At 41.3% G+C, this 11783-nt stretch overlaps 1 protein-coding gene across 1 annotated transcript in view; it reads right to left on the reverse strand.

Annotated features, from left to right (window-relative positions):
• Positions 1-11506, reverse strand: part of MYO1B (myosin IB) — a 178874-nt gene extending 167368 nt beyond the window's left edge. The window contains exon 1 of the mRNA XM_011974213.1: positions 11399-11506. Coding sequence (XP_011829603.1) covers positions 11399-11407 — 9 coding nt within the window. The 5' untranslated portion in view covers positions 11408-11506. The remainder of the gene's footprint in view (positions 1-11398) is intronic.
• Positions 11507-11783: the final 277 nt, after the last annotated feature.

Here is an 11783-nt window from a genome sequence, read left to right on the forward strand (position 1 = left end):
AGGAAGGAAGGAAGGAAGGAAGGAAGGAAGGAAGGAAGGAAGGAGGGAAGGGGAAGGGGAGGCGGAGGCAGAAGCAGAAGTGGAAGGAGAAAGGGAAGGGTAGAAAGGAAAGAAAGTTAAGAAAGAAAGGAAAGAAAGAAAGGAAGGAAGAAAGGAAGAAAGAAAGAAAAGTCCCAGATATCACTAAAACCCAACAACGTCGGCCCAAAGAATTGCTCTGTATATTTTGAAGTTGGCCGGGCTCTGCTCAGAACAAAACTGGTGGGGGTGGGAGGCACGTGGCATGCTATGGAAATGCAGCAGGAGCCACAGAGACGGTGGAGCCAGAGCCAGAGTCCACAGAAGGACTTACACAGGGAGAGGACCATTTGTCACAATAAATTTGTCCACAATAAATTAACATTTGAATCAAAGTTCAAGTTCTCAGGCTCATGTAATGCCAAAAGCACTCTAGCTGCCATGCATTACATATAATTTGGCAGATGAGGGAAGAAAGCATAGGGATTAAGGGGGAAATCAACCTGAGAAGGGTTTCAAAAATAACTACCTCAAACCAGCAATTTAAATTAAGCAAAGAGGAACTCTGCCCTGGGGTGGATTCCTGTATATAGTCTATTTATAGGAACAGCTGCAGAAAGACAACACAGGTTCCCTGCAGGTAACAATAATTAAGCAGCCAATCTTTCTCTGTAATTACCCGCTTCACCATCTTTCCATTGGAAAGATGGTGAAGCGGGTAATTACAAATTTATATCTTTACACCTCATCCCAACTTTCTAATCCAAAGAGGAATAGAGGGCAAAATAAATGCTGAGTTATGGGTACCTGGTAAAAAGTGAAGACCTCTGAAAATTGTATTTTGCAAACCAAAGCCACACTGAAAAGGTGACACCAAGAGTCATTGAGTCATGCAAACAGTTTTGCTTTGTTTTGCTTATATTTTTAGCATTTAGGGACGTTGGGAGAAGATCCAGTGACAGGCTACCTCATTCTCAAGGTAAAAATAGGACACTAAGGAAACGGTGTGGGGTCCTTCCATATCTTCCTACGGTGGTTTCTGGTATTGTGACCACCATCTCTAGCCTTGGTTTGGCTCACTTTGACATCTCAATGAAATTAGTTGGTATATTTGCTCCACCAAAAGGATTCATTTGTTTTTTCTCTGAAGGAGCTATGTGCTTACCACAGGCACAAGTTTTAGAATCACTTGCTAACTCCACATTTCCATAAACCATCAGAAGAATTCACATGGGGCTCTAGGGAGAATTAATGGGAATGTATGTAGAGCACTGGGGATACTTTTTGTTGGACACATACTGTTATAGATCTACCTCCTCCCTTCCAAGAGCCCCCACAGGAATCCATGCTGTTCTGGGGAAACCAATTCTACCCAAGTACCAAAAATGAGCATGTGATCTAAGCTAAGTCAATGAACATATTCTCATCTTCTAGCCACTGTAACTGATTCAAGGCTGGACATGTGAATGAGCTTGAGACCGTGGCTTGGAATACTAGGACAAAGGTTCTCTGTCTCTGGATGGCGTGACTTGCAAACATGACACTTGGAATTACGGCAGCCATCTCTACTTTCATGAGGAGAGTTGGTAGGAAGAGGAAGACGACACATGGAGGAGGACAGGGCAAGAAAATTAGCTAGAATTGCCCAGGCGCAGTGGCTCACGCCTGTAATCCCAACACTTCGGGAGGCTGAGGCGAGTGGATCGTTTGAGGTCAGGAGTTTGAGATCAGCCTGGCCAACATGGTGAAACCCTGTCTCTACTAAAAATACAAAAATTAGCCGGGCGGTAGTGGCGCACCCCTGTAATCCCAGCTACTCAGGAGGAGGCTGAGGCAGGAGACTTGCTTGAACCCGGGAGGTGGAGGTCGCAGTGAGCTGAGATCGCACTCCAGTCTGGGCAACAGAGTGAGACCCTGTCTCAAAAGAAAAAAAGAGAAAGAGAAAATTACCTAGAATTATTAGTGCTGGAGCCCTGATGACATCCCAAACTTCTGGATCAAACTGCACTTGAAGCTTGCCCCCATCTCTCAAGTTTTCAGTGATGTAAGCCAATTAGCTCTTTTTATTGTCTAAGCTGTTTGAGTTGGATTTTCTATTATTTGCAACAAAAAAGCATTTTACCTAGTAAAAGACTGGTACCAGTAAGTGAAGTGTTCTAAATAACATACTAAAAAGCAAAAACTGGCTGATCTAAGGCACAGGCTGGAGGGCATGAGGACCTGCTGTCTTGGACTGACAAGATAATCATCTTTGCTATTTAATAGTGAAAGAGTGGACTAAACCATGGTCCATTGTATCTTGAGACTTGGACCTTTGTGCCTGTGGCATTAGAGAATTTGAGAAAAATTCAAGATGCCAGGGTATGGGTTGGCTATTTCTTAAGGATTTATAAGAAAAAGACAAGCTTGTTGTGAAACTGGACTGTCTGAAAGGCCAGAGAGGAAAACATATGGCACTGCTTAGAGGGCTCGCTCTGCCTGGAGGTGGCAGACATAGAGATGTAACCTATCCCAAGCACTACCTCTGCCTCTGTAGCCTGAGAAAGAAATAAGCACTCCCGCCATGCAGATGTAGCCCAGGAGCAGTGTCACCTCACTCTACTGCTTCTTAATGCTTCCTACTAGCCCCAGGTGGATTCTACTACTAAGAACTATGGCAAACTGCAAAGCACCAAGGCCAGGAAACAAATTATCAGACCACGTTCTAGTTTCAAAACTTTGGGACTTGGCAGTATATTCCGTTTGGGTTACTAGCCCAGAAAAGCAGTCTCTCTATCTAAGGGTACCAATTTAGGCCAGCCACAAGCCCACCAACTGGTGCCAGGCAACTCCACAGGCTGTGCCAGTTCTTTTCAGTTGTTTGTTCATCCAAGAACAAAATATATTATTGCAATTGTTCCTTCCCCTATCTACTCTCATCTCAAGAACTTCCAAAACAACTACCTATATTTCAACATGCACTAATTCATTTACTGGTATCTTTTGTAAAGTTAAAACGCCATTTAAAATACTGACAGCAGCATTTCAAAAGTTCCTCAAAATCCAAGAGAATGCAGCATAAACATCCTATAGCATCTGAAAATGGCCATCTGTGACCTACCACGTAAACTTAATGAGTCTACCCAATCACTAACCTTAAATTGCAAGCCACTTACCATATGTCAACATCATCTGCACTTGGGAATGTCAAGACCAACATAGCCCCCCAAACACACAGAGATGGCTACACTAAACAGCACATTCATGTGAGGTGCATGGTAATTCCACTATTCAATATAAAAATGATACTACACAGGAGTTATTCCAAATTAATAATTAAATAATAACTAAGAGGAGATGGAGGATAAGCTAAAATAAAATGCATCTTATCTCATGGTCCTCCATTGAATTTGAAGTTCTCAGAGTACCACAGATAAGAACAATGTATATGTTGAAACACTTTTATTGTAGAATTTGAAAGAATACTCACAAATCAGAGCTGTGGATGCAATGATTAATAAAAATATTAAATCACTAACATGGTTTTAAATTTGAAGGAACTTCTTTTTTTTTTTTTAGATTTAAATAGAAAGAGGATCTTACTATGTTACCCAGGCTGGTCTTGAACTCCAGGTTTCAAATGATCCTTCTGCCTTGAACTCCCAAAGTGGTGGGATTGCAGGCATGAGCCACTGCACCCAGCCTAAAGGAACTTTTAAAACAAAGCCAAAAGAGCCATTTGCAGGAAAACTCAGTGAAAGCAGTTATCTATTGCTTTGGTATATGTAAATGAGGACATTTGAAACACATATATTATAACATCATTAGCAGTATAACATCATTAGCAATATACACCAGAGGCAGCACCTACATGCGAAGGGATTCTTCTTCGCATAGTAACGTGTGTTTTATCTGACTCCAGTTCCACTCATTAACCTCCCTGTATAGTGGTCATGTACGCATGACAGCACCTTTTCTAGAAAATCAGCTCTTTGGTGTCAAGAATCACGCCTTATTCAACTTTATTTCCCGAAAGCACAGTGCACAGCCTCTTGCACATGGTAGCCATTCAGTGATACACAAAGGGAAAACAAGTATGCAAATTTCCGATTGACAACTGAGTCATACAGCAATGCACGTCCTCACAGCTGCCATCCTTTGGTTTGGTCACAGCAGACCAGAAGGCAAAACAATGACAGTGACTTCAAGCCACTTTGATCCATTCCTCCAAAAACATATTATCAACAAAGCGCAGGAAACAGAACTGAGCCACTTCGCTCCCAACAAGATCCTAATGCTTTTAAGAATAACATGAGAAACATATTTAGGTAAGAAAATGGAGCCAATGTGGCAAGATTTCATGAACACAGTAACTCTCAGCAAATTCTGATGGCAAAACAAAGGCAAAAGAGGGGCCAAGTCTGTAGGATGTGGTTCAGCACCTAATATAATGAGCTAAGGGAGTGAGAAAAACTGGAATTTCCTTCCTAGATCTTTTAAAATAGCACCAAATCTCATCTCTCTGAGACGGGTTAGATTAAATTTCTATTCAATTCAGTTCAACCAGCTTTTACAGTATTGAGGCCTGTTGTGTTGCTGGCATGGTGTGAAGTGTTAAGAACACAGTGAACATCGTGGTACCTCCCCCTCCCTGCATCACCCTCTAGGAACTCACAGTCCAATAGAAAAGACAAGAAAATAGGCTACTTATGAAATTTTCAAGAAACTTTTTAATAATTAAAAGAAATACATGTTCACTATACAAAAAAAAAAACCTAGAAAACAGAGATAAGCAAAAAGACTGTAAACCATATTCAACATCCTTATGCTTTGATCTAAATCCTTTTGAATTTATTAGAATCCTTTTGAAAACTGATTTTTACAACCAATGAACTGGCCACCTTCCCTTGTTTTGTAAATTTTGATATGTTGTCTCAAGGTAGGAATGTGACATCTTTTCGCAGGAGCTGAAATTGTAGTGCTGCATCAATCATGCCCCCACCACTTTTAAATTCAGCCAAATTGCATGGCCATCTGCTCCTTTATTCTTACCTTCTCCTTTACCCCAAACTAGCAACCCATATTATTGACAGCCTGCCTACCAATCATCTCAACCACTTGGCTGTGTCTAACATCTCAACACACTTCCAAAATTTGTAACAATCATCCCACAACAAAATACAAAAAACAAACAAGAAAAACCTTATTCCCTCTAAATTCCACAAAATAACAACTGACCCATGCAGGTTCTCATCCTTGGCTTCTCCCTGTCTCTTACTTCCTCCCCCATATCCAATCTGTCTCACTGATTGCATCACTTTGATTACTCTCACTTCCATACCCCTTCCCCTCAAGAGCCCTCTAAGGGGTCTCTCTGCCTTGTCTCGCCACCACAGCCCTGCCAGCCCTTTCCTTTCCCCCATCCCATACCACCCAAGTTACTTTTTCAAATCACAATCTGATTAGGCACATCCTGCTTCAAACCCTTCAATAACTCTCTAGTGCCTTTCCGCCAGCATTATGATTCTTTAGCAGAGCCTCCAACAAATTAAACATAGAGTCCCTATGTGACTGAGAAATTCCAATTCTGGGTATATACCTAAAAGAAGTGAAAGACGGATCTCAAACAGATATTGGTATACCCATGTTCAAGGCAGCATCATTCACAGCAGCCAAAGGGTGTAAGTAACCCAACTGTCCATCAATGGATGAACGGATAAGCAAAATATGATACATACACAAAATGGAACATTACTCAGCCTTAAAAAGGAAGGAAATCCTGATACATGCTACAACATTAATGAACCGCGAAGGCACCATGTTATGGGAAATAAGCCAGCCCCAAGAGTCCAAATATATGATCCCACTTAAATAACGTACACAGAAAAGTCAAATTCATACAGACAAAGAAGAATGGTGGTTACCAGGAGCTGGGAGGAGAGGGTAATGAGGAGATGCTATTTAACAGGTAGAATTTTAGTTTGGGATAATGAAAAATCTCTAGAGATAGTGGTGATGGCGGCACAATAGTGTGAATGTACTTAATGTGACTAAACTGTACACTTAAAAAAGGTTAAAATGGCAAATTTTATGTTATGTATATTTTACCAAATTTTTTTAAAAAGTCCTTAGCAGAGAACCCATGATTCCACAGTCTTTCTCCTTAGTCTAATCTCTCCCCTGCAAAGTCCCCTCTTACACACACACAAAGATGCCAAGGCCTGCCGCAGCACCTTCAACCAGCCCACAGCTGAGTGTTGGGTATACACCAGCCCAAACAAAACTTTCAAAGATCTGCCATCAGGACACAGACACCACAGTCAGTTGGCTGTGGGCAGCAGAATAGGGAGCTCACAGAGATCCAGGGAACAGGATATCATGCAGAGGAACCTTCCCAGACTCCTCCAGAGGAAGCCTGTCTGAAGAGAAGAATGAAGCATGGTGACAGACCATGAGGGGCAGACAGAACAGCTGCCTTTGCTGCCCAGAGTGGTTCTAGCTGTAGACCCTCAAGAGGTTCCACTGAGCCTCCTGTCAGACATAAATACCCTTCGACTTAAACCAGTGTCAATAACCATTCCTCACAGGAGACATGCTGTGCGCATGCCAACTCTTACGGACTGAATGCTTGTGTCCTCCCAAAATCCATTATGTCGAAGCCCTAGCCCCCAGTATGATGAGAGTTGGAGGTAGGTCCTTTGGAAAGTAATTTGGTTTAGATGCAGTCAGGAGGGTGAGACCTCCATGAAGAGATTGGTGTCCTTATAAGAAGAAAAGAAACCAGGGCTCACTCTTTCCTGCAGTTTGAAGACACATCAAAAACGCAGCCATCTACAAGCCAGGAAGAGGACTCTCACCAGAAATTGAATCTACCAGCAACTTGATCTCCCACTCCCCAGCCTCCAGAACTGTGAGAAATAAATGTCTGTTCTTTAAGCCACCCAGTCCACGGTATCTTGTTACAGCAGCTTGATCAGACCAATATGCCAAAATACTTCCCTTCCCTCACAATTGTGAGTTTGTCTGTCTGCTCTTCTCCTGGAGAAGGGAGACTTAAGTTCTCAATGTGCAGAGGCCCCATGCCTGGCAGCGTGGCTGACACACAGGGCTCTGGTGTATAGAGAAAACGAATAAATAAATGCACATTAGAGAGGCACGGCCCATTCTTCTGTCCAGGTCGGTTTCCATCATCACTACCCTTCTGCTCCAGGTCACAACTGGCAAAGGACCATCAGAGAGCCTCGATGGCACACCATGAATGTTCTCACAAAGGATTAAAGTTAGAAACCAAAGGACAAGACACTTCCTTAGTATTCACCAACCAAAAAGGCAAACTGGGTGAAAACTGGATTCTATAGGACAATTTACTTAAGCAGCATTATTCTCAAAGGTAATAGGGCTGGTGGGCCACACAGAACCACATGGGGTGCCCTGCAGGGCTCCCTAAAGCATTGGAGAAAGTGGGTACCCTGACATGCATTTGTGAAAAGAGTTAGGTGATGGCTGATTTTCATTCCCACCTACACGCTTGCTTAGAGATATTTATATAAGGTGTGTCTATTCACGGCATTTACCTCACCAGTTATAGTTCTCTCATTTTCCAATCCTTAATTTCACTGTGAAAGCCAACTATATATTGAGAAACCCCTCACCCCATTTTCTCTAAAGTTTTCTGCTGAAAATGTCTAATGGAATGCTAGTAGGAGGGCTTTTGTTAGAATCTTGGATTATGGAAGAAATAGGCACAACTACTGGGCAATTTCCATATAGTATGTTGTTGCCTTGTGTTCAAATTCTGGCTAATACAAAGGACATGAAATTACCAGGCAATGAGGAAATCCAATAGATTTAAACACGAAGAGAAAACAAACAAATGGATAATAGCAAATGGAAGCCTATATGCCATACCTGACTCCAACCTTAAAAAGCTGTGAGTGGGAGGGGCCGTTAATTCAACATTCTGGTTATCTAAGGGTTAACACCCTAGGTTGTGTCTCTGCATAGACAGAGAGGGGTCAGTACCACCAAGATCAAGGTCTGTTTCTGTCTGAGTGTAGAAAAGCTGGCCTTATCAACAAAAGCCACCAACAAGGAGATACTCTCAATCCACCACCCTCAATCCCAGGCACAGGCCAGTTATTAAGGACTGAAAGACAGCATCCAGAACTTTACAATTCGCAAAGTGACAAGGGGGTAAAAAGTTTTTTTCCCAACTGTGTAAAGTGAGAATGACAAACTACACCATCTAGACTAATTAGAAGAAATTCTGAGTCAAAAATAACAGCGGCTGCTATAACAACATGGAAGGTTTTGGATTACCAGTTACCAACTCTCACTTGTGACGTAAGGGCAAAATTTCTAAGTGCCTTTGTTTATAATTAAAGAGCAAGGAGAGAGACCTTAGAATCCCAGGCAAAACCTTCTTTCAAAAAAGAAAGCAGTGGAGCCAGCTGGTTCCTAGAAGAGCCAGGGCGAGGATGAAGCTTTTCTGACGGGTCTGAAAGTGGTCTTTCACACCTATTCTATTACATACACCCTTCAGTCTAATTCCTAAACACCAAGCTCTTCACAACAGTGCACAGTTTTTCAAAGACAGTTTTTGCTTCCATATTACAGAAGGCTTGTAGCAATAGTTTACCACAAAGGATCCTTTCGATCCACCCCAATGTGGTATGGCACAGGCTGTGGAGCCACAGATCCAGGCTCGAATCCAAAAGAATTCATCTCTGGAATTCAAATTTCTAATCTAAAAAATCAGGGATGACAACATCTATTCCACAGGGCTGTTATGTAGCCTGACCGAGAGAGCAGACTCAGTAGATGAATTTCTCCCTCTCCAATGCCCCTTTCTTCTTCTCACCCTGAAGAGCTGACCTACTCTTCTGTCCTGTCTCCTAGCAGGTATGTCCAGGTAACTAACCTAGTGAGTGGCCTCATTTGCAGTTGATCTTGCATGAGGTTTAACACCCCGAGGAGGAAATGCAGCCAACATGACTGTCCCTACAGTCATTTCCCGGAGGAAGCTCTGCAGAGTCATGGCAGGAATGGCTGCCAAAGGGCAGGTCAACTTCAGAGAGCACACCCCCCACTCCAAGGCTGGGTCTGAAAGTCGTGCCCTGCCTCCCTCTCCACCCCCTCCACATGGACCCCTCACCTGCCACAACCCTAGAAGGTCCAGGATGGGCAGCATGCAGCCCGGCTGTAGGGGAACCTGTCGTCATACTACACGGCTCACAATGACTGGAGAATTAATGAGCTAATGTCTGAAAAAAGGCTACAAGTTCCCGAGGGACAAGGTAGCCAAAAACTATAAACCGCTGTTATATCCAGAAACACAAACTCAGCTGTACAGAGGAACGTGCTAATTATAATGCACGGACTTTTCAATGTGTTCCTTCGAGGCAGATTTTTAAAATTCCAAGAAGTCAATGTGTTTAGATTGGCAAATCTGAGACCCTGGAACCCCCAGGTGAATGTAAAACTGTTCAAATGTAACTGGCACACCCGACTCTGATTTGTTCCTGGTGGGTGCACAGACGCCAAGAAAGACTGGTGATTACTGAATTGAATACAGCCACCAGGAGAAAACCAACTTCCCTTCCAAATGAATCAGCTTATTAATCAGAGGGTCCCAATCTGGTTCCATATGCTAAGATCCTCACCAAAGTCTTACACCACTTGTAGATTCATTTCTCTGTTCTCTTTATGCTTGATCAGATCATGCAATCACTCAAGGTGCTCCCTCATTATAATTAAAAGTACAGTGATTTGCACCTGGTAGGCACTCACATAGGGTTTCCTCTACCCATTAGTTTTGGAGGCCACTCCATATTGGTTCTGAACAAAGACACTCACATAAAACAGCCTGGGATACACTACGGCAGAACGACCTTCTCTTAAAAAAGAAAAAAAGAAAAAAAAAACCCAGGGGCCTTCCCATCGTTCAGGCTCTTTTCAGTGATAATAGAGAGAAATGTACTGGATTTAGTGCACTATTCTTGTTTGTAGGCTAAGGAAGCAAATTATCCCTCCAGAAAACAACAGCTTTGGCATTCTGCAAAAGATCATAGGTTACAATGACTACTGCAGTGGTTCTGGAAAAAACATCCACAAGATCCAAGTTGCAGACCCAGCTCTGCAGCTAGCTCACAGTGAGACACTGGGCACAGTGCTACCTTCGAGCCTCAGTTTCCTCACAAAGCATATAACACATCGTCTCCTAAGATCTTGTCCTGGCTTCCAATGCTGTTGATTCAACAAAAAAAAGGTTCAACTCTGGAAAGACTGAGTTCACTCATTTTGGGGTTAGCATGCATCCTGAATCTGGTTATAGAGAATGTTAAAAACCAAAAAGCCAGCAAATGCCAGACCACAAGAATCTCTCTCAATGACATTACTCAGAAGCAAAGGAAAGCAGCTCTGTTTATTCTGACCTCATAATCAAAATAAAATTAAGAGTGTAACCATACACAGCACAGAAAGACGCACAGAATAACCAGATAAGTTAGGCCATCAAGGTACATTTGAACACGGTTCCTGTGTGTTTACAATACATGGTTAGCTACAAAATGGAACTGGTTACTTTAAAAAATTCATCTAGTTAGGAAAGCAAAAAAAAAAAGTCTAACGATTACAAATTAAGAAATCTACATGTAAAGGAGGGAAAAAATATGCATCACTCAACAGTGAAGCTTTGGTAATGCCTTCATAATCAAGGTTTAGAAGAGTTTTTTAGAATAATAAAAATTCAGAAGCTTCCTCAAGCAGTTACCCACTAAAATAAAGTCTAATAAACCATGTAAACAAAGGGAGAGATATTTACACATTTACATTAGGATTTCATGAATGTTTACTAGTTGAGAATTGATCAAACAAAAACAGCTAAGATGTTTCAAAAAAGACACTGATAATGTAAATTGAGAAATATTTTTTAAAGAAAATAGCTAAACTGCTGCAATGGGTTACTTCACCTACACTGATTAAAATCAACAATCATATTAGAATTTGGAAACATTTTCTAGGTAAATTTCTAGTTTTTCTAATGTTGGGGGCATTAAAAATCAAAGGCACCATAATTCCTTACATATCCTTAAATACATTCTGAAGTTACGAAGAACAAAAGACAGTCTAAACAAATCAACCTATAAGACATGCCATAACTAATCATTTTTAAGTCACAAATAAAATGCTTACTGAATTCACATTTGTAAATGTTAACTAAATTTGAGTAACAGTTCTGCTAATTTCCAAATATTCCACAGTATACAGCAGTGATTTCATATATTTATATAAGGAGACATACCTGCAAATAACACCCCCCCACACAGTTTTTTCTCCTTGAATACAGCACACGTTACTAACCTGTAAAGCTATAGGATAATTCATTTTTAAAGTTAATTACCTTGACCATGTGTGGAGCAATACAACAAATTTTCCCAAGGAAAGTTTTGGTAAGAAATAAAATATACAATAGTGAACCACTTTGTAAAAACCTGATTAAGAAAAGGTAACTTCCTTCTACAAGTAGTTTATCAAAAAAGGGGCTTTCGAAATACATTATTATATTACAAATCATCAAAACTTAAAATTTAAAGTTCTACCCTTACATTTGTCTCTCAATAGGTGGGTAGAAAAGCTAGGGTTCTTTTTAAACGACAAAATTATAAGGCCCCTCTAGTTTAGAAATTAAAACTGCTTACCAACTTTTCTTCTCCATTGTTTTTTCCACTGATTTAACTAGCACTTTAGCCTTCAGTTCATATGAAAGAGAGAGACAAACATTCGTT

Source organism: Mandrillus leucophaeus, unplaced genomic scaffold, assembly GCF_000951045.1.
Source record: "Mandrillus leucophaeus isolate KB7577 unplaced genomic scaffold, Mleu.le_1.0 Scaffold143, whole genome shotgun sequence".
Taxonomy (NCBI): domain Eukaryota; kingdom Metazoa; phylum Chordata; class Mammalia; order Primates; family Cercopithecidae; genus Mandrillus; species Mandrillus leucophaeus.